General features: G+C 54.9%; 1 protein-coding gene and 1 long non-coding RNA gene across 2 annotated transcripts; one reads left to right on the top strand and one right to left on the bottom strand.

The window, feature by feature from the left end:
* Positions 1-6394: 6394 nt before the first annotated feature.
* On the bottom strand, positions 6395-10383 carry LOC140902594 (uncharacterized). The gene is made up of 3 exons (XR_012156093.1): positions 9956-10383; positions 9151-9443; positions 6395-8889 (listed from the first exon to the last, which is right to left on the bottom strand). It is a non-coding gene; the product is annotated as an uncharacterized lncRNA (long non-coding RNA).
* Positions 10384-11530: 1147 nt separating this feature from the next.
* On the top strand, positions 11531-21616 carry RBM42 (RNA binding motif protein 42). Its single transcript, XM_073322789.1, has 11 exons — positions 11531-11776; positions 12569-12722; positions 15079-15166; positions 15255-15329; positions 17092-17157; positions 17668-17831; positions 18431-18574; positions 19397-19603; positions 20127-20247; positions 20586-20780; positions 21204-21616. The coding sequence occupies exons 1-11, from the start codon at positions 11634-11636 to the stop codon at positions 21314-21316; spliced, it is 1470 nt and encodes a 489-aa protein (XP_073178890.1). The 5' UTR covers positions 11531-11633; the 3' UTR covers positions 21317-21616.
* Positions 21617-22539: the final 923 nt, after the last annotated feature.

Raw genomic sequence — 22539 nt, 5'->3', positions numbered from 1 at the left:
ACGTGTCCCCCGCATGGAAGAATCTCACAGAAGGAAACAGAAAGTGGCTGGAGTCTATTTATACCCCACTCTCCCCCCAGCCTGCAGGCAGCCGCAGTGGTACCTCTCTCCTAATCGGAGCGAGGTGGCTCCGGCCCTGCCAGCTGCCAGGGGGCGCTCGGGGTCTAGCTCTTCCCCCAGCCGCTCCCCCCCCAATTCCAGTGGATTCTGCCCTTCCCCAGCCCCACATCTGCGCAGCCAGATGTGAGTTGCCAGATTTGTACTGTAGTAATAGCCCAAAGTCACTTTAAAATTAGCCTGAAAGTAGCCTAACCAATTTATTGAAGCTAAGTATTTTTATTAACACATTGGTCTATACATCACATAACCAGTGAAAGCTTCCCTTAGATACCTAGCACAGAACTGATTGGTTTTTAAAGCATTAATAAAAACACTAAACAATCACCTTGGTATCTATGTATTTCTAAATGCATTCAGTGATGGGAGTCAGGGTCCATAGTTTGTGTTGAATTTGTTCATTGGAAGTTGAATGCTCCTGTGGCTGGTCAGACATCTCAGGAAGCAATTCTTTGTACAAACTACTCAAAACACATTTTGTGTCGTTACAGATACGCCCTAGCTCTGCTTTGTAACCGTTCCTCTTGCATCTTGTTGCGCAGTTTGGTTTTTATCAAGTTATCTAAGAAAACAGTCTTTCAAGTGCAGCGTTGCTAAAAAGCATCGACAGCAACGAAAGAGCAAACGCGCCAAGTTCACTAAAGTGTTTGTCCCCAGCAACAGCCGTGTGTTTGAGAACTTCAGCCCAAAACTCCTCCACTTGGTTGTCCTGAGTGTGATGCTGGTGAACCATAGGCAAAACTCTCCCCTGCTGCTCCAACTGTCTGAGGTGTCCACAAAAGAACGGCTGAAATCTCATTTCTGCCAGTCTAGGTGTGCAGGGCTGTAGAAGGACTTAGTACTGCAAGTGACTCACTCACCCGGACAGTTGGTGGAAATCTCTGTTTCATCTGTTTCACAGACTCCAATATGAAATCTCGGCACCTGCTTCTGATGTCTTGACAACCGGACTAGTTAGTTGTGTGTTTTGAAAGTTCCAGCTGAAAAGCGACTGGGCAAAGCAGTAAGTAATTTGACTCCCAGGTGATGTCGTCGTTTGTCAAAGCAATCCTGTTCTCCAAAACACACGGTTACAGTTCCACAACTCTCACCAGCAGGCTGTGGGAGAATGCCATCAATTCCTGCAGCAGCTTTCCTGTATTAGCACTTTCCAGCTGAAACATTTGGTTTATCCTCCAGGCTTCCTGAAGGGTTGGAGGTAGGAAAATCAGGTAAATGTTGTTCACTGGATCACTGTACGTAAGCTAAAGAAGTTCAGCATGGTATTTCTTTCTTTGTCTTTAGCTATCTGAAACTGATCAAGAACCCTGTTCACACAGGGACTAACGAAAAGCCACCTTGTGTCAGAAAACTGCAGTGTCTTCTTCAGCAGTGCTTTGCTGACGTTAATAGCAGGGTAGAGTTCACAGTACCACATCTGACACTGAGTGCTGCGAGAAACCCAGTTCTATGCTTGTGAAATCCTAAAATCAGTATTTTGAGGAAGCCACGGAATTGATTTTGATAAACAAAGCTGCAAAGAACGACACACATGCTTGATAAACACAATGTTTGGATGAAGAGCGCGCAGCCTGGATACCGGAGTTATTTTTGCCGCATGTTGCATTGCAGCCGTCAGGAGCTAGACAGATACAATAACGAATCTGCATGTCGTTCTCTCTAAGAAATTTCAGCAAACATTGTGTGATGCATTCAGCATCTCCACCCGGCAAAGTGATCGTGCCATCAAACATCCACAAAATTTGCTTCTGTCTTACTATAGAACCTCAGAACCCCACACAACTGTTTGTTGGTTCTTATACTGGTATTTTTGTCCATCAAAAGCAAATATGACACACCTTTTATGTCTGTCATAAGTTCATGCTGCATTGTAGGGCCAAGAACACTTTTTACCAGCACTGTGCGTTTTGTTCAGAGCAAACATATGTCCTTATTAGACAGCTCAGCTACTATATGTCCAAGATGGCCAATGGAGAGAATACTTGACTGATAAGCAATCATAGAATCATAGAAGATCAGGGTTGGAAGGGACCTCAGGAGGTCATCTAGTCCAACCCCCTGCTCAAAGCAGGACCTAATCACCAACTAAATCATCCCAGCCAGGGCTTTGTCAAGCCTGACCTTAAAAATCTCTAAGGAAGGAGATTCCACCACCTCCCTAGGGAACCCAGTCCAGTGCTTCACCACCCTCCTAGTGAAAAAGTTTTTCCTAATATCCAACCTAAACCTCCCCCACTGCAACTTGAGACCATTACTCCTTGTCCTGTCATCTGGTACCACTGAGAACAGTCAGACGCATCCTCTTTGGAACTCCCTTTCAGATAGTTGAAAGCAGCTATCAAATCCCCCCTCATTCTTCTCTTCCATAAACTAAATAACCCCAGTTCCCTCAGCCTCTCCTCATAAGTCATGTGCTCCAGCCCCCTAATAATTTTTGTTGCCCTCCGCTGGACTCTCTCCAATTTGAGCACATCCCTTCTGTAGTGGGGGACCCAAAACTGGATACAATACTCCAGATGTGACCTCATCAGTGCTGAATAGAAGGTAATAATCACTTCCCTCAATCTGCTGGCAGTGCTCCTACTTATACAGTCCAAAATGCTGTTAGCCTTCTTGGCAACAAGGGCACACTGTTGACTCATATCCAGCTTCTCATCCACTGTAACCCCAGGTCCTTTTCTGCAGAACTGCTGCCTAGCCACTCGGTCCCTAGGCTGTAGCGGTTCATGGGATTCTTCCGTCCTAAGTGCAGGACTCTGCACTTGTCCTTCTTGAACCTCATCAGATTTCTTTTGGCACAATCCTCCAATTTGTCTAGGGCCCTCTGTATCCTATCCCTACCCTCCAGTGTATCTACCTCTCCTCCCAGTTTAGTGTCATCTGCAAACTTGCTGAGAGTGCAATCCACACAATCCTCCAGATCATTTATGAAGATATTGAACAAAACCGGCCCCAGGACCAACCCTTGGGGCACTCCGCTTGATACCGTCTGCCAACTAGACATGGAGCCATTGATCACTACGCATTGAGCCCGATGATCTAGCCAGCTTTCTATCCACCTTATAGTCCATTCATCCAGCCCATACTTCTTTAACTTGCTGGCAAGAATACTGTGGGAGACCGTGTCTAAAGCTTTGCTAAAGTCAAGGAACAACACGTCCACTGCTTTCCCTTCATCCACAGAGCCAGTTATCTTGTCATAGAAGGCAATTAGATTAGTCAGGCATGACTTGCCCTTGGTGAATCCATGCTGACTGTTCCTGATCACTTTCCTCTCCTCTAAGTGCTTCAGAATGGATTCCTTGAGGACCTGCTCCATGATTTTTCCAGGGACTGAGGTGAGGTTGACTGGACTGTAGTTCCCCAGATCCTCCTCCTTCCCTTTTGTAAAGATGGGCAAACCTCCAACTTGCAGTGCATGCAAGTGAGTGTGATTGAGACACACACAGACACTACTGCCCCCTACTGCATTGTATGCAGTGTTGCACCAGGTGTGTTCACCTGTGTGGCTTCAAAGTATTCATGCCAATTAACGCCCGCCCAGTGCTGACAACCAGTGACTTGCTTTTCAGCTGGAATTCCCACCAGCTGGGATCTGGCCCATAGGTGCTGACTTTTATTTTCCCTGGTGGGTCTTCCCCCCGAGGCCCCGTCCCGCACTCTGCTCCTTCCCCTGAGGCTCCGCCCTCGCTCCCTCTCTTCCTGACCCCACTCCACCTTCCCTTTGCTTGCTCATCTCAGCCCCCTCGTCCAAGTCCCGTCCCCCCCCCACACCGTCTGCCTGCTGCTGGCTCCTCTCTGCCCTCCCCCAGCACCTCCCGCTAGCCACTAAACAGCTGATTAGTGGCCAGCCCCGGGGCCTCACCAAACAGCTGTGGCTAGTGGGTGCTGAGGACCCCCTCATTCTTTTTCCATGGGCGCTTGAGTCCCAGAGCACCTATGGAGTTGGAGAGTATGATCTGGCCCCACTGACAGCAACCAATGGAGCTCAGGCCGATTGACACCAGCCGGGATCTGGTACCAGCTCTGATTCTACCCCGTGACGGGCACTGGCCTCTCCCGTGCTGCTGCCCAGCGAGAGGGCCCTGTTTAGAGATTACAGCCTTATTTCTGAAACGTTCCCCAACACGACTACATACTTAAACTCAAAGAAAGGGCGCCAAAATACAAGTTCGCCCAGGGCACCTTTTTTCCCCTAAGGCTGGCCCTGGCCATTCGAACCCTGGAGACAGGCGGATGCTGTCTGGGACAAGCAACCTGGGCCACTGATGTACTCACCGGCCCAGCCCAGCTGGATCCCGGCAGACTGAGAGCCCAGAGAGAGTCTCAGTCAGGAAATGGGGGTCGGGCACAGGCAGTGTGGCCTTCTGAAGCCTGCTCTGAATATCAGTCGCTCCTTGTTGGGTTTTTAAATCGCTGAGCTAAGGGAATTCCTGGCAGCCCATTGCTATGGGGGAAGCACAGGGGTTTGCAGATGTCCCCAAACATTGCATCATGCCTGCACATGACCGAGGAGTTTCCATCAGCCCAGCTCTGTCAAGAGGGTCTGGCCTCGGGACAAATTTACTGAAACCTCTGCTGCTTCTAAGCCTCTGTAACCAATTTCCGGTAACCAGGGTGGAAGGCGAAGCAAATACAGAATCACCTGCAGTTTGCTTTAGTCCTCGACCCAGCCGCACAGGCAGCCTCTGAGGGACCTGCTGCTTCTCACCGTGGAGCTGTCAGACCCCTCAATGGATGGGGGGTTAAACGGCCTGTGACCACAGCGTATCCTGTGGTAACTGAACCCTGCTGCCAGGTGGAGTCGGCAGCAACAAGGGCCGGGTTCCATACCCAGGGGTCCCTCTTAACAACCCAGCGCAGAGCCGGCTTGAGCCCCCACCCCGGGGCGGGTTGTTCAGAAGGTGACGTTGGTCTCTCCATAGATAGTACCAGCCAGGGAGAAGCGTAATCTGGTGATTAGAGCAGCAGAGGCTGGGAGCCAGGACTCCTCGGTTCTATCCCCAGCTCTGGGAGGGGAGTGGTGTCTAGTGGTTAGAGCTGGGCAGCTGAAAACCAGGACTCCTGGGTTCTCTTCCTGCCTTTGCCACTGGCTGTCAGAGTGACTTTGAGTCACTCAGTTCATGGCCTTTCTGCCTCCATTTTTCCATCTGTAAAATAAATTATGATGCTTGTTTATAACTGCGGCCAGGATCTCTGGGGTCCCTGGGCAGTGGGGGGCAGGGGGCTGCAGCCAGGAGCAGGCGCCGTGGCTGCAGCTGGGATCTCTGGGTAGCTGGGGACGAGAGCTGGGGCAGCAGCCAGGATCTCTCCCCCAACTCTGATTTCCTTTCAGGGCTCATCACAGCTGACTTGCCCGTCATCACTCAGTTTGCGGGAGGACATCACCCTGAGCTGCCTCTTCCTGTGATGAAATTTCTAAGTGTCTGTCTGTATCTCAGAAGTGAATCTGGCATTAGACAAGGCTCAGGAGAATGTTTACCTAGAGCAGATTAAAGTTGATGGTCAGGTTAAAGCCCTAACTGAGGAAGGAAAGGGCACAGTCTTGGTAAGTGATAGATTGTTAGCAAGTGAAGTTTGTGAAAGTAAGCCCGAAAAAGGTAAAAAATGATTTGTTTAAAGCAGCTCGGTGTAATGAGACTCTGTCTGTGGAGAATAGCAGTTTATCTGTTGGGAGTGGCAACTTGCCTGTGAAAGAAGCTGTCTCACTTTCCAGGTATGTGTCTAGGGTAACCAGATAGCAAATGTGAAAAATCGGGACGGAGGTGGGGGGCCTAATAGGCGCCTATTTAAGACAAAGCCCCAAATATTGGGACTGTCTCTATAAAATCGGGACATCTGGTCACCCTATATGTGTCTGAAATCAGCAAGGAGTGCTGGGACAAAGGAAAGGATATCTCCCATTGTTTCTCTGTTTGAATAGCAGCATGCCTGCTGAGGAAAAGTTCCTCTCTACTTCTCTGTCTGTAAAGCAGAAAGAAGAACCCTGTCAGCCTATGATGGTTGAAAATGTATCAGTTGACCCAGAGTTGAATCTGGATACAGCTAAAGCCCAGGAAGGAAGCGGTCCTAAATTTGTGTCTGCTAGGAATAATGACATTGTAACTAAGTTGCATCCAGTTAATGTCATAAATAAATCCCAGGGACCAAGCGATTCTGGTGCTTCTGTTTTGTCTGCTGCTAGTGTGTTGCTGGGTAAAGATATGACAACCTTGTCTGATCAGGGTGATATTGTTATACCAATAAAATAAAAACCAGCAGGATCTTATTAAAGGGACAAGGCAAAATACCACATTTATTGTGAATACAGAAAGAATCGTAGTAAGCAGTTAGTTACAGCTATAACATTCCATCCAATCTCATATTTATTCACACATTCATTCATACACACACACACACACACAGGTTCTGCAAGGTTGTTATCATAAAAAGAAAAGGAGTACTTGTGGCACCTTAGAGACTAACCAATTTATTTGAGCATGAGCTTTCGTGAGCTATCATAGTTACCAGCCTTAGAGCTGCTCATGCCAAGCCACTGGCCAGGTGGCCTGGACATGAGGAGGGAGCAGGGCCTTGTCAGATGCTCATCTGATGCTCCTGGAAGTTGGTTTGCAGAATCAGACCCCAAAGTTCTCACGTTCTAGAGGCCATTTTTATAGGAATTTCTTCCTAGGCCAGTCTATGGGAATTGCTTCATCATGCTGTTGCTGAATCAATCAGCAGATGGCACATTCCTGATGGCTCCATGCTGCCAGATGTTATTTTGTTCTTTGGTTCTCCCATTCTTGAGGCTGTTGGGTGGATTCCAGTCTGCCCTCTGGGGGTCCTCTGGTTATTTCCACTTGACGCCTTCTTCAGCCGATGGACACTGGATTCTTAGGCTGGCACCTCCCTGGTCATTCAGTTATTATCCACACCAAGCATCCATCCACATACATCCTCTATCTCTATTTTAATCACAATTGTTAACAAAGCGAGATGAATACAACAAAAGGGCGGGGAGTCTCTGGGTGCTGTTTCTGTTGTTACAGAGTATTGCTTTGAGTCTCTCTGTGTGAGTAGTTGTTGTTACAAAGAATTGCTTTGAGAACAGACTCTGTCTTAGAATGCACTAACACAATTAGCAGCTTGCAAGTTTCACACATAGAGGGAGAGAAACAGTACCAAAAACCAAGAGACCTCTTAATTAGTAATACCCTAAAATTTAAACTATGAGGAATCAAACTCATTTGTGATTTTAATACAGAACTTCTTTAATATGATCCAACAATATCACAGCCAGGACACAAGGAAAGCATGACGGTGATTTGACTATGTTACCCACTGACAGTGTGGAAACTTGTAACAAGGAAGAGAATGCTTCTAATCTTTTGACTATGAAGTCTAGCAGTTTACCTTGTGTAAAAATCCTGATTAGCCAGAGGTGATTCTGGATGTATGTGAAACTCAGAAGGAGTTTGGTGATTTGTCTGTTGTGCCAGAGTCAGGTCTGGACATGAATAAAGCTCAGAAAGAATCAGCTGAGTGCCTGGGCTGGAGGGGGTTTGAGTTCAGTGTGGAGGGCCAAGGCCAGGAGCAGCCATCCGTACCAGCGTCACGCCATAGGGTCAGCACAGAGCTGACGCTGATGGGCCGGGTCAGAGCCAGGTGAGTCAGCCAAAGGGGACCAGTGGAGCAGAGGCAGGGTGAGCCCTCAGGAAAGGCGCAGGGGACCAGGAGGAACCTGGAGCAAGGCTGGGTCTCAGGATAGGGCAGCAGGGTCTGTTTGCAGCAGCAAGCCAGCTGATCCCCTAGGCCCTAGGGGCACAGCCAGCCTCCAACTTGGCCCAGGCACCCTATTTAAGGCCCATCAGGGACGGCAGTAGGCTCCACCAACCAGGACATCCGCGGGCAGGACATGCAGTGGTGCTTGAAGAGACAGGACTCCCAGGCTGCTGTTCCCTTCTTCACCAGAGGTAGGAGTATGGATACAGTCGCAGCCCAGGAGCCAACAGGCCTGGTTCCAGGTCCCGGGTGGCACAGGCACATGGGGAGGGGGGCAAATGCAGTCAGGGAAGGGGGGGTTTCCGGTCCTGCTGGACTCCGTTTGAGTCAGCTTAAAGCAAGGTGGGGGAGTTGTACCTCACTCCCTTGGGAGCAGCCTGCTTTGTCTCTCGCTGGGCTGGGTTTTTGTGTGTTGGGTCCTGGAGTGTAAGCAATAAAGTCATGGGGCGTGGCAGCCTCCCAGCAGGAGGATTTCCTGTTTTGATCTAACATCTCTGTGTGCACTTGCTGGGAACGTAACAGGCCACGGAAGGAGCCAGATTCTCATGATGGAGGTGGGGGGAAGGTCGGAGACCCCTTGGTGACGCTGCTAGAGGATGAGGTGAGTCTCCCCAGCTCTTGGTCAAGGTCAAGGGCACCAGGGATAGGGGCATGGCTGGTTGGTAGATCCGGGGCAGCGGGGTTGTCCTAGGTCCACCAGGGGCTCAGTCGCCAGGAGGTGATACTAGATCTTGCTCATGGTGGCTCCAGCTCTGCCCCAGCTGATCCCCTAGGACTTAGTCCCTGCCGGCTGCTTGTGGCCAGCTTGTTCTGAGCTGGGGCCAGCTGGGACCGGTCAAGAGACCTCATTCTCACCCTCCTCCTCAGCGTTCTTTCAGGAGCAGGAACTGGCCGGGCCCCGGCTGGGATGGCAGAGAAACATGACGGCCAGCAGGACGAAACAGAGACAGGCGGTGAAGACGACAGCCAAGCGGCCCTCAAGACAGGAGACCGGCGGACCCAGGAGTCCTGCAACAGAGAGAGGGAATGGGGCAGCAGGGGTCCTGCGCTGACGACAGCTGGGGCGAATGCTCAGAGAAAGGGGCGGGTGCCCAATCGCATTGGCAGGGCAGATTTAAGAGCTGCGGGGAATAGACTGCAGAGGGCCAACCTGGGTGGGGGGAATAAATGGGGTCCCCTATACCCAGGAGCTTCCACCCCCACTCTGTGTTCCCAGGCCTGAGCTCCCTCCGAGAGCTGAGATCCAGATCCTCCCACCCTCTGACTCACCTGGGCTCAGCTCCAGGCTCAGGGGCCGGGTGATCGGCTCCCCCAGAACTCGGGGGGTTAACACGAAGGTCAGCCTGGTGCGGTGCATCACAGACGCACCCTGACCCAGCTGGTGACGTGGCAGAGCCCCTGTTCATCCACCTGCTGCTCCGTGGCGCCCTCTGTCAGGACGTCCCTGCCCGCCTCGTCCAGCCACCGCACTGTGGCCGCGGGGTACCCGCCCCATGTGCGGACGGTCAGTGTGACCCTGGTGCTCGAGAGGCTGAAGGTCAGCTGCGGCTTACTGCACAGGGCTGAGGGAAAAGAACCATGGGGATGGATTTAGGGAAGGGACTCAGAATTGGGCCCCAAAGGCTGGATCCTGCCCTGGGTTGTGAATCCGGATTGAGTCTGCTCTGGCCCAGGACTCACTGAAAGCACCTGGACTTAGCAGCTGGGACATGCAAGGCAGCTTCAGCGCAGAGAGATTCCAGGCGGACTCTGAGGGCCCCAGCTCCAGGATTCACCCTCCCAGCACATGCAGTAAACACAGTCCCAGCTGCAGGAGATAACAGGTTTGGGATGAGCCCTCCCTCGCCAGTGGGGAAAATATTTTGACGACAATCACATCAGGTTATCTCTGGGGCTTGAACCCATGGCCTGTAGGTTTCTCCTCCTGAGCTGCAGCTGGCTGAGCTAAAGAAGGAGTCACAGTAACAGAATGTTGCTGGTCGGTTCAAAGTGCCACTCACGCTACAGCCACGAGAGGGGGACACAGAGCCACACTGCCAGGCCCCTCCCAAGACGCAGCATCCCCGGCACTCACCTCCCACTCTCAGCTCCCAGTGTTCAGACGTCGTGCCCAGCTCCGTGGTGACGTGGCAGCGATAGACGCCCCTCAGCGTCAGGACACGTTCCCCCGGGCCAGCCCCTCCGGATCCAGGCGGGTCCGGTTCCTATAAGCCTCGTCCTGTCTCGCCAGCTGCTCCCTCCCGTAATAGTGACTATGAACCATCAGGACCCCTGCCACCGCCCCCTCCTTCTGCCAGGTGAGGGTCAGACGCTGAGGTTCAGCCCGGGCTGGGATGGGAAGAGGCAGCTCAGAGTGACGTCCCCCCCAAACAGAGCAGTGAGGGGCGATGCTGCTCTGATGGGCCCTGAAAGGGAAACAGGGTTGGGGCAGAGACCCCAGCTCCAGCTCCCTCCCGCACACTACTCAGTGACCCCAGCAATCCCAGCTGAAGCCCCACTCCCACTCCCCCGGTGCCCAGAAACTCCAGAGATCCTGGGCACAGCCATGCCCCCCACTCCCTGCTGCCCTGTGACCCCAGCAGCAGGGGAGAAGTACCACAGCCCCCCCCCTGCAATAACCTTGTGACCCTGCCACAGCTCCTTTTTGGGTCAGGACCCCCTACAATTACAGCACTGTGAAATTTCAGATTTAAATTGCAGAAATCATGAAACTGACTATTTTTAAAATCCTATGACCGTGAAATTGACCCAAATGGGCCGTGAATTTGGTAGGGCCCTAATTCTATTCAGACCAAGAAAGAAAAGCTGGAGCCAGCTGTGCAGGGCCGGGGGGACACATGCTGGGCACTGAGGGCCAACGGCAGGAGCCCCCTGGGAGCGGGTCATAGGCGCGATCCCAGCCGCTCTGCAGCGCCGGGAGGGAGCTCAGCACCCCACTGCCACGCGCCCGCCCTGGGGAGTCACCCAGCCCGGGGCACTGGGACCAGAGCAGTCCAGCCCCCAGAGCCGCCAGCCCCCAGGCTCCGCCCTGCACCCCGCCCCACCGGGGAGGAGTCAGGGTGAGCCCCACCCACCCGCTGGAGGCGACGCGGCTTCGCCCTGGTCTACGCTGGGAGCTGAGGTCGAATTTAGCCGCGTTAAATCGATTTAACCCCGCACCCGTCCACACCACGAAGCCCTTTTCTTCCACGGAAAGGGCTCTTAAAACCGATTTCTTTCCGCCGCCCCGGCAGGGGATTGGCGCTGAAGTCGGCCTCGCCGGGTCGATTTTGGGGTACTGTGGACGAACCAGCCGAGGGGCGGGGCCAGTGGGGCAGGGAGGGGCGGAGCACGCTGCGGGGGCGGGGCCAAGAAGGGGCGGGGCAGCAGCGTGGAAGGGGCGGGGCTAGGCCCTGCTTGGGCTCTGACATAGGGGGTGAAGCCCCCGGCCGCCGCCCCTGGGTAGGAGACAGGGAAATGAACAGGAATCACGTGCTCCCCGCAAAGGCCAATGGGAACCCCGTCTTCCTGGCCCCGCCCCATGGGGGCCCTCCAAGCCACGCCCCCTTCCTGCCTCGGAAAGCTCCGGCCGCCCCACCCTTCCCGCGCGCCCCCGTGAAACGTCACAAACGCGCGCCGGAAGTGGCGTGCGGCTAATCAGTGGCGCCTTCACCGGCCAGCGCCGGAAGGTGCTCTACGTCATTGGCGTCCCGCCGGAAGCGGGTGTGTCGGGCCGCAGCGCGGTGCGGCGGAGGCTGAGCCCGGACCCCGCCATGGCGGCTCCGCCCGCCCCGCCCCCCGCTGGGGGGGCCCCAGCCCCGGGACCGGGACCCGGCCCCGCGGGGGGCGCCGCGGCTGCGGGGGGGCCCAAGAGTGGGGAGGAGCGACTGAAAGAGATGGAGGCGGAGATGGCGCTGTGAGCGCGAGGGCAGTGGCTGGGGGGGCCCGGAGCGGGTCTGTGGGGGAGATCGGGGCCCTGGGGTGGGCGGGAGAAGAGGGGGTGACCGTGGGGAGGGGCGGGAGGACGTTTAGGGGGGGGGAGATGGAGTGGGCAGCGGAGGATTTGCGGGGAGACCAGGGTAAAAGGGGGCGAGGCCTGTGGGTGGGGAGACTTGAGGGATGGGTTGTGGGGAGCTGGGCTGGGACAAAAGGCTGGGAGACTCCGGGAGGGGGTGGGATGAGGATATAGGGGTTGAAAGGAAGCTGGGGGGGTGTCTGGAGAGGATGGTGGAGGGGGGGAGCAGGAGGGTTTGGCTGAAGAATTAGGGCTCGCGGTGGTGGGCGTGTGATGAGCAGAGCCCAGGACAGAGGAGTGGGAGAGCTGGAGTAGAAAGGGGCTGGAGATCAGTAGACACTTGTGGGGGGGAAGGGGGTGAGTCCTGCAGGGAGATTGAAGGACAAAGGGATGGGAACCCCTGAGAGGGCACAGGGAGGCGGGAGCACCTGGAATCCTTGGGGTGTCCGGTGAGGGTAACGGAGAGCTCTTGGCGGGAGGGAATGGGGAGCTGCGGGGAGGAGGGCTGGGGATGGGCAGATATCAGGGCAAAGCGGTGAAAGACCCTGCATTGAAGAAGGGGTGGGCCTTGTGGCAGAAGGGGGACCTGAGCAACTGGGACCTGGAGGGGCTCAGGGCAAGGGCATGGAAAACTCTGGATGGTAGCAGGGAGGCCTCAATGTGTTTCCATTTGTCATCCCTCGCCCTGTACAGGTTTGAGCAGGAGGTGCTGGGGGCCCCTGTCTCCCTGCCCTCTGGGGCCCCGGTGGTGGAGGCCGTCCCGGTAGCTCTGACAGTGCCAGCTGTGCCCACGGTGCCCCCAGTCCCAGTGATCCGGCCCATCATCGCCACCAACACCTACCAGCAGGTGAGGTACTGGCTTATCCCTCACCATGGGGATGAGCAGCGTGGGAGCGATGCTGGGTACCGCTGCAGTTCATTAGCCCAGAAATGCGGTGAGGGAATGTAGTTTGGTGGCAGCTGAGTGATTAAAAACAGATTTCAGAGTAGCAGCCGTGTTAGTCTGTATCCGCAAAAAGAAAAGGAGTACTTGTGGCACCTTAGAGACTAACCAATTTATTTGAGCATAAGCTTTTGTGAGCTACAGCTCACTTCATCGGACTGCATCTGATGAAGTGAGCTGTAGCTCACAAAAGCTTATGCTCAAATAAATTGGTTAGTCTCTAAGGTGCCACAAGTACTCCTTTTCTTTTTGTTAAAAACAGAGATGCTCTGGGCATGTGCTGGCCACAGCCCTGACTTGGGCTCTCTGTGACTGCACTCACCTGCCCCCCTCCCCCCTGCCACCCTTTCTCCATCAACTCTCTGCTGTGTGTCCATCTGTCTGTCTGATTAGGGGACAGTGTTGGCACCCATCACTAAGGAGTGAGTCGTCCATCGCCCTTGGTTACTAGATGAAATATTCACAACCAAGGTACCTTTGCCCCCAGGTTAATAGATCAACATAGTGAGGTCCCTAATAGTCCTCAGGGGTCTCCAGCTGCTCTCCCTCATTGGCTTTTAGGGAGCTGCACGTTGGTAGGATGCTTTTTGAGTGGTGGAGTAGATTGTGTGGAAGTATCATTAAATGCAAAACACCTCTCTCCACTGTCTCAGTCCCTTATTTGTGTTGGGTAGCTCCTGGGGCCCTAGTCATCTTAGGCTGGGAAGGATTTGATTTTTGTTGTTAAACATTGATTTCACTGTGCACTTGCAAATGCTGTAAAAATATTTCCATCCGTGATAATCAAAATTTACATGCAAAGTAAGCAATATGCTGCTTGAAAACTCACAAGTTTGATTTAAGGATATTTACTTTGTATATGACGTGTGATGTTGACAATTTGTTTTTTAACAATTATAAACTGTTAGAACCTCAACATCTGCTGTCATTAAATTATTGTCTGACTTCCCCCAATAACTTCCCGCAACTGTGAAAATTTAAATGGATAGAAATTGGTGAAAAAAATGCTTAAAAACACCAATATTAGGCTTTGAAATTATTTAAAAAAATTCTGCCAAGTGTCCTCATAGACCAGGGCTCCCTGCTTGGTGCTGTACGAACACACAAAGAAAAAGACATTCCTTCCCCTGGAGATTTTACAATTATGTCTTGTTTATTCCTGGAACTGTTTAGGAATAGTTGATCCTAACTATCTTCATGTGGGAACACTCCTATCAGAATAAGGTCATCCACATTAGAGAGTTAATCAGGAATAGCTATTGCACTTTAAATTCACACCCTACCTCAGTGGTTTTCAACCTGTGGTCTGTAGACCCCTGGGGGTCTACAGACTGTCTAAAATTTCCAAAGGGGTCTGTGCCGCCAACATTTTTAGGGGGTCACAAGTGAAAAAAGGTTGAAAACCACTGCCCTACCTTATTCTAGGCTTGTCTAAAATGAGAAGTTAATTCAGATTAAGGGTGTCTTGTTCCTGTTTAGCTTAATCCAAACAAACCATTGGAACAAACTCACCGGGGCAGTGGCGGATTGTACGTCTCTTGATGTCTCCAAATCCAGACCAGATGCCTTACTGGAGGAAGCTTTAGTCAAACACAAGTGACTGGACTCAGTACAGTGGGAGCTGGCTGAAATTTTCTGGCCTGTGTTATACAGGAGGTCAGACTTGACGATCTGATGCTCCCTTCTGGCCTTGGAATCTGTGAAAACTGCTCTGCATGAAAAGCAGTAGCCAGTTACCATGTCCATCTCCTGACTGTCTGGGGTCTAAATTCCAGGTTGGCACACAGACGGAATGTAGCTGGGACCCAGTCCCCTAATGGGCTGTTCCCGGAGTGGGTCTCTGGCTCTCTGTTTGCTCTCATTTCTGTGCAGTGTCGTCCACCTCCCCTTGCCTCTCTGTGCTGATGGTCTGGTGTTGTTGGAGGCCAGTGGTGTGGCGAGCTAAAGCTAAATTAGCCCTCCACTCCTATGCTAGGCTTGCGGGTCTCACTCCCTCAGCTGCCCTGTCAAATCCCACTGCTCAGCCTCTTTCCTGGTCCTGCTGTGCCCTTTAACTAGCTGGTCCTTTCTGCAGCTGCACAGATGTTTCCTGGGGTGGTGGGGGCTGTGTTACCTGCCTCTGGACAGATGTTTCAGGGCAGGGGGCATGAGGAGGGGTGGTATTCCTTCTGCACTAGCCCATGTGCCTCTCCCCCAGGGGTATTATAGAGGTCTGCATTAACAGCCGCCGCTCTTGATTCATGTTTCTGTTCTGCTCCAGGTCCAGCAGAGCTTAGAAGCCCGAGCGGCTGCCGCAGCCACCGTCGTAGCCCCCATCGTGGCCCCCCCGGTACCGTTCGTGGGACCAGGTACGTAGCGTGTCTCGGTGGCCTAGTGTCTGACTGCACATGGCACGTTTGAGATTCCAAAGCAATGTGTCCTTTCTTTCTCTTTGAGTGAACTTCAGCGCTGGCGAGAGGTGCCGGATCGACAGCCCCGAGAACCGAAGCCCCCTCTTCATCCGCAGGGCAGGTACGGCGACAGGACAGGAGTCCCTCCACATACCTCACCGCCTGGAGGGGGGGCTCGGCCAGCCCATGGCTCCTCTTCCACAGCTGCCGATGAGCTATTTGTCCCAGCTGGGTGCTGGGTTTGTTTGCAGGCATCGATATAGCTAGGAAGTGACAGGAGACCCAGTAACTTCATTTCATACATGGGGCTACTGAACGGTCGTCTTCTGGGGAGTAGCTTTATCATATCATATATATAGCAATAGGCCCATCTAACCCGGTATCCTGCTACCCTGGATCAGAACCGTGGCCTCGTCTAACGTGGCCTCCTCCCTGCTGTCTGGATCAAACCAGCGGGTCCTTCTAGTGAGGTATCCCGTCTGCCTGGTCTCTTGACAGGTGCCTACACCAGTTGCTTCAGAGGATGGTGTAAGGTGCACCCCCTAGTGGACAGTTAAGGAATAATCTCTCAGGCAAAGTTTGTTCCTAACCCTAAAGAAGCCTAACATGCTTTATAAATGCTGTATGCCATCCCAGAGGCAGCTGCATCTTAGCCCTGCACTATGTAGGATCCCAAAGCCCTCTAGAGGCTGCATATACAGTAATCATTCGCTCTGTGGTGAGATGCAGCTGCCTGTATACAGCTGCTGTGCCCCACTCTAGAGGCAGCTGCATTTCATCACTGAGTGAATGATTACTGTATATCTGTGGCTCAGACGTTTTTTACTGATGACCCCTTTCACTTAGCAAGTCTCTGAGTGCAACCTGCCCCCCCCCTTACAAATTAGAAAACTTTTTAATATACTTAACACCATTATAAATGCTGGAAGCAAAGCGGGTTTTGGGATGGAGATTGACAGCTCATAACCCCCCATTTAATAACCTCGTGACCCCATGAGGGGTTCTGACCCCCAGTTTGAGAACCCCTGCTGTGTATGCAGCCTCTAAAGGGCTTTGGGATCCTTTAGCTGCAAAGGTGTAGAAAAGATGTCGTATTTGTTCTGTTGCCCGTGCTGACATCACAAGACGGGGTGGGAATGAATCCAGCTGAGCCAGCAGTTGGCTGTGACTCAGTTTGCCTCATGTTGTTGAAATGTGTGTGGACACCTGCACTTCAATCGTGGTTTGGGGGAGGGGACTCCAGCTCCCATCTTCCTTCACCCTAGATGCCTGACGTAACTCATGTGATCACTGTACAGAATTGGGATGGGTGTGGATGGATATTAACAAGGCTCCTTCTCCAAAGGCAGCTGTCTAATCAACCAGGATGCAATTTCCTCAGGGTAACATGATTCCTGTACATTGCTGCCTTACAGCTTGGAGTCTAGAAGGGATTTTCCCCTAATGATCAATCCCAGAGCTAGTACGCTTGGTCTGTTTGTAATACAGTAGCACCCCCAGCTGAGTTGTGCCAGGCACTGCCCAGACACACAGCAAGAGACCGTCCCTGCCCCACCTGAGATCAGGACCCAGTTGTGCCAGGTGCTGCCCAGACACACAGTGAGAGACAGACCCTGCCCCAGCTGAGATCAGGGCCCTATCGTGCCAGGCACTGCCCTGACACAATGAGAGACCATCCTGCCCCAAAAAGCTTTCAGTATAACTAGACGAGGCAAAGGAAGGACCATTCTAGTTTTTCAGGTGAGGAAAGTGAGACATGGAGAGTCAAAGTAATTTGTCCGCAGTCACGCAGGGAGCGTGCAGCAGTGCTGGGAATTGAACTCAGCACTTGCAAGACCCGGCCTGGCGCCTTAACGTAAAATTGTCCGTCTCACCCTCTGCAGTTGTTCCTCCACAGAGGCCTCCAATCCTTCGACCAGCCTTTGTGCCTCACGTCCTGCAGAGATCTGGTAAGCTTCCCCCAGCCAGCCCCATCTTTACCCTAGTCTGACGTGCCTGGATCCTACCGGTGCTCTCCCTTTCAATCAGGAGACACTGTTGAGTCTGAAATCGTATTTCAATAAAAATTCCCTCCCAAGTTTTCCTGTTAAGTGAGATTCTTGCAGAAATAAATTAGGCCTTTCTATAAATCCTGAGGTTAGCAGTTTGTTTGCTCTATTCTTTGCCAAGGGACGGGGAGACCAGTTTCACTTCCTGGATTCTCCCCCACTCAGGGGAAATGCTAAAACCCAAGCAGAAGGGGGAAGCCTGTTTTCCTGGTGACTTTTGCAGTTTGCTTGCTCCTTTCTTTGCACTTCCTAAAGCCCGGGGGTGGGATGGTTGGTTTCACTTCCTGTTGGGTAAGTTTCGCTTCCTGGATTTCCCTCCGTCCTTGAATCAGGGGCTAGTCCCAGAATCAAAGCCATGGGGGAAATCCTGTTGTCATCGAAATGGAAAACCCGTTTCTGTCTGTCTCTTAGCCGGTGCTCCCAGGCCCCTAGCGATGCGTCCACCTCACCACCCAGCCATGGTGGGGCCCCCCATGCCCGGTCCCCAGGGCCCACAGATGATGATGGGACCCCCCATGCAGAGGCCCCCTGGCCCGCTCATGGGGCCCATAGGGCCGATGAGAACTGGCCCACCGGTGAGTGTGTTTCCTTCAGCGATGAGGCGTGAGGGAGGGACAGGAGCCAAGGGGGAGTGGCGGTTGGCTCTCACCGGCCAGGGTGGAGGGCGTCTGTGGCTGTATCGTGGGATCAGATCTGGAGCGAAGCAGGGTTGGGGCTGGTCAGCAGTTGGAGGAGAGGCAAATGGAATGATAGGTGCTGCAGGAAGCTGTGGGGGAGTGCTTTCCTTTTGCTGTCAGGGCTGGCCCCAATGCAGCGCTAGGGGGTGCTGTGCTGCAGGGAGCGGGGTTGGGGGCGCTCTCCCCTGGCAGTCAGGGCTGGTCCCAATGCCTTAGCATGGCACTAGGGGGCATTGTGCTGCAGGGAGCGTGGCGGAGGGCTCAATAGAGGGGGCACTGTCCTCTCACGGTCAGTGCTGGCTGACCCTGATGTGTGTGGCTGCTCACTAACTGCTATGTCCCACCCCAGAGGCAGCTGCATTTCAGCACTGGGGGTATCGCCAGCTGTGGGGGTGGGGCTGTATTCTAAGCTCTGTCCAGCAGCTGGACAGAGGCACAGGCCGGGAGCCATTGTCTGCATAAGCCCCTTTAATGGCCCTGCTGTTGCTGCTGTTTAGGTGGGACCCGGGGTCCCCATCGGCCCGATCACTCCTCTGATGTCGGTTCCCCGCCCCCCCGTCGTGGCAGCTCCGAAGATAAACCCCATGGTGATCCAGGCAGCTCCCACAGTGTACTCCGCACCGCCGGTGAAAAAGCAGGAGGTATGGGGGGACAGAGGGGCAGAGGCAGAGCCTTCTGCCACTCAAACTCCGTTGGTGCTTGAGAGGAAGGCATTAAACACAGCCACCCACCCCTGCCCAAAACACATCTCGCTGGGCCATCCCACCCCATGGGGGGAGCTTCCTTCCTTCCCCCAGTCTGTGGCTTTGCTCCTGCCCTGAAGTACGAGGGTCAAGAGCTCTGATCCTTGCCAGTCTTGTATGGGGTTATTAAATGTCTAATGCCCCTTTAAAACATACCAAGCTGCTTGCCGCCATGTCCCTGTGGCTGGGAGGTGTCCTGGAAGGGCTCTGGTGCTGGCCAAGTTGGGGGGAATGCGGGGAGATTGGTGGGGCAGGTGCCAGCCACACCCCTGCAGCAGGGGTGGAGGGGTCCTGTGGGACGGACTTTAATGTCCCCCAGGATTCCATCCTTATAGTACCTCGGATTTCACCCACTGCATCGATGTTTGGAGGATTAGTGTGTGGAACATGGAGAACTCCCAGTACATGTCCCAGTGGCAGGGAGTTCCGCAGGTTTGACCCAGTGATTTTGTGTTAACCCCATTAACTGCCCCAGTGGCAGGAAGTCCCATGGGCTAGCTCAGGTGTCCTATTGGTTAATTCCTTTATAATAACCTGTCCTGGCTGGATAGTCAGTTAACTCAGGGCTTCAGGCTGACCTTCCATGGGATTCATGGGGCAGGGAGTCCCATGGGCGAACACACCTCCCCCCCTTGGGCTGGATTAATGAGGTGGGGAGTTCCCCAGGCCAGTCCCTCTGCAGTCGCATGGCCCTTGGTGTCAGTCTCCCTGTTGCTGCAGGAGGAGCTGCGGGAGCAGCCCCCGCCAGTTGTGGTGGAAGAGAAGGAGCCGGGGGGGCTGGAGGAGGCTGTGATTGGCCCCAGCATGCCTGAGGTGGAGCCTGTGATGCCAGAGGCCAGGGCGCTGCCTGCACTGCGTGGGCCTGAACTGGGGCCCATACGGGGGCGGCGGCCCCGGGGCCCTGAACCTGGATTTGCACCAATGGAGGTAAGGGGACATCTTTTTCTGGTGGAGGGGATCGGGGGAGGGGTATGTGCGGGAGTGGGGGGAGAACAGGAGGGCTGGGGTGGGGAATGTCGTGGGGTGGTTGTGGGGGGACACCAAGTGGGAGGGAGTCTGGGCTGGAGTGGGGGGAACCACGGGAGGGGTGGGGATGGGGTCTCTCCAGAGACACCAGGGGTACCAATAGGGAAGGAAGGTCCTGTGCCAAGGCGGGGGGCTGCTCCTACAGGGGGTGGGGGTCTGTACTGTGGGAGTGCTGCATGTGGGGGTGGGGCTTGGTCTGCACTGTGTGACGGTCCCTCCTCTGCCAATGGGCTGCAGGCTGGGGAAATCCCAAGGGGGATGGGGGGGTTCCCCATGGCTCAGTCAGGATCTCACCGGGGCAGGGGGTGGTCTGGAGCCAGCCCTGGGCCAGAGGGCTGTGAACTCCCTGGAAGGAGTGGAGAGCGCGGGGACGGCTGCTCTGGGGTCTGCCCTGGGGGATGTGGCTGACCTGTGGCCTCCCCAGCCCGTGGTGGAACCCGTGGTCGAGGACAAGAAGAAAAGCAGGCAGGAAAAGCTGAAGCGCTGCATCCGCACGGCCGCCGGGAGCTGCTGGGAGGACTCCAGCCTGCTGGAGTGGGACTCAGGTGAGTGGGGGGCAGGGTCGTGATCAGCTGGAGGGGGGGGGGGGAATCCCAGGTGGCTGGGGTGGGGAGGGGAGGGGAGAGAGTGCCAACTGGAGCGGGGTGCAAGCGAACCCCAGGATATTATTGCAGTTGTTTTGTGGGACTCCCTGCTGCAGGGGGATGATGATGAGGGTTGACCTCTGGGACTCCCTGCCACTGGATATTGCTGGGGGTTGACCTGGCAGGCTCATTCCATGCAGCAGATGCTGAGCTCTGTGGCAGAGGATTGCCATGATCACAGGCAGGGGTCCTATGGCCCTGCCCCACTCTCAACCTCCCTCCTCCACCCCATATCCCAGATGACTTCCGGATCTTCTGCGGGGACCTGGGCAATGAGGTGAATGACGACATCCTGGCCCGGGCCTTCAGCCGCTACCCATCCTTCCTCAAGGCCAAGGTGATCCGGGACAAGCGCACCGGCAAGACCAAGGGCTACGGGTTTGTCAGCTTCAAGGACCCCAACGACTACGTCCGCGCCATGCGCGAGATGAACGGTGAGGGGAGGTGGGACAGGTGCCGGGGTGGGGAGAGGGGGAATTAGGCTGTCGCACCACTAATGCGTGGGGCAGGTTACCCTGTCTTGCTCCAATTGGCTTGGCTGCCCTTTGACTCTGCTGCCACCCCCAGCCTGTATCTTGGGCGGGGCGGGGGGGCTGAGGTTGCCCAAAGGTGACTTACCGGGGGAGGGCCTGGCGGGCAATGCAAGCTATGGGGCAGCTCAGCCCCACATAGAGCCCTGGTGATTGGCCTGGGAGAAGCACCCAGCCTGGCGAAGGGAACGACCTGAGGGTGTTTGAAGAGCACCTCTGCGGAGGAAGGTGCAGCCAGATCTGTGTGGTGTCCCCTCCCGTCCCCGTCCCCCCCCCCATTCTGGGAGCATCTACTGACCCCCTGCTCCCACCTGTGTCCCCCGACAGGTAAATACGTGGGCAGCCGCCCCATCAAGCTGCGCAAGAGCATGTGGAAGGATCGCAACATCGATGTGGTGCGCAAGAAGCAGAAAGAGAAGAAGAAACTTGGACTGAGATAGCCGGAGGGGAGGATCCTGCCAGCCTGGGCCCCCGCCCTGGGGCCCCCAGCAGACGCCAGGCAGACTTGGCCCCCGTCTGCCCTGGGGGCTTTGGTGCTGGGTGGCCAGCTTCCTTGCCCCGTTCCATCTGTCTTGTATGACAGCTCCTGGCCCAGGGCAGATTCCTCCATGGACTCTCCAGTGCCCCCTTGGGTGCTGCCCGGGGGTACCGGTGCCCATGGGGGGTGGGCATGTGTGTAATGCTCCCCCCAGGCCAGGGACTCCACTCTAATAAATGTTTGTTTGTTTTTTTCTTTTGTACTTACAAGCCCAATGGCTGGGGTTTCCCTTGCTGTTTCTCCCTAGGGCGTGGTATGGGGGGTGCTCCCCAGGTCCATACCGCCTCCTGCTGGAGGGTCGGAGCTCAGGGATGGGGATGGGTCTAAAGCCTCATTCGCTTCCCTCCAACCCAGGGTAGGGGGGCAGAGGGAGAGGTGATTACTGCGAGCACCAAGCTGTTCCCCCACAGAGCTGAAGAATTCGGGTCAGTGCCCATCAATCCCACCCTGCAGCCCAGCTCTGGGCTCCCCCGCTTCCCCCCAGCTCTGCCAGTGTCCCTCAATCCTGGCTCAATAGCCCCCTGCTGGGCCTGACCTGGGCTCCCTCCCTGCAAGCTCTGCCAGTGCCCCTCTATCCTGACCTGCAGCCCCTGCTGTGGGGGGCTGGCTGTGTGCTGGATCTCAAGCTCTGACCTGGTAAGGCAGCCCAGGTATGTGTAACCCAGGGGTGGGCAAACTACGGGCTGTGTCCAGCCTGTCAGACCTTTTAATCCGGCTCTTGAGCTCCCGCTGGGGACCAGGGTCAGGGACTTGTCCCACTCCACAGGGCTCCCGGGAGCCAGTGGCATGTCCCTGCTCCGGCTCCTACGCGTAGGGGCAGCCAGGGGATTCCGCATGCTGCTGCCCCTGCCCCAAGCACTGGTTCTGCAGCTCCCATTGGCTGGGAACCCCAGCCAATGGGAGCTGTAGGGGTGGTGCCTGTGGATGGGGCAGTGCACAAAGCCCCCTGGCTGGTGCCCCCTCCCATACTTCTAACCCCTCTGCTCCAACCCCAGCCCCTACCCGCGCCCACCCCACAATCTCCTGCCTCAGCCCGGAGCCCCCTCCCATATGACAAACCCCTCATTTCTGGTCCCACCTTGGAAGCCGCACCCCCCCAGCCCAGAGCCCTCACACTCCCCATCC

This window comes from Lepidochelys kempii, chromosome 24, assembly GCF_965140265.1.
Source record: "Lepidochelys kempii isolate rLepKem1 chromosome 24, rLepKem1.hap2, whole genome shotgun sequence".
Lineage (NCBI taxonomy): Eukaryota > Metazoa > Chordata > Testudines > Cheloniidae > Lepidochelys > Lepidochelys kempii.
This window is presented reverse-complemented; position numbering and strand designations above follow the sequence as displayed.

Bases quoted from the DNA above. Each gene is read 5' to 3' on its own strand.
- RBM42 (XM_073322789.1), top strand. From the start codon at position 11,634: ATGGCGGCTCCGCCCGCCCCGCCCCCCGCTGGGGGGGCCCCAGCCCCG. The intron at 11,777-12,568 runs GTGAGCGCGAGG...CGCCCTGTACAG, and splicing joins ATGGAGGCGGAGATGGCGCT to GTTTGAGCAGGAGGTGCTGG. The intron at 17,158-17,667 runs GTAAGCTTCCCC...TCTGTCTCTTAG, and splicing joins TCACGTCCTGCAGAGATCTG to CCGGTGCTCCCAGGCCCCTA.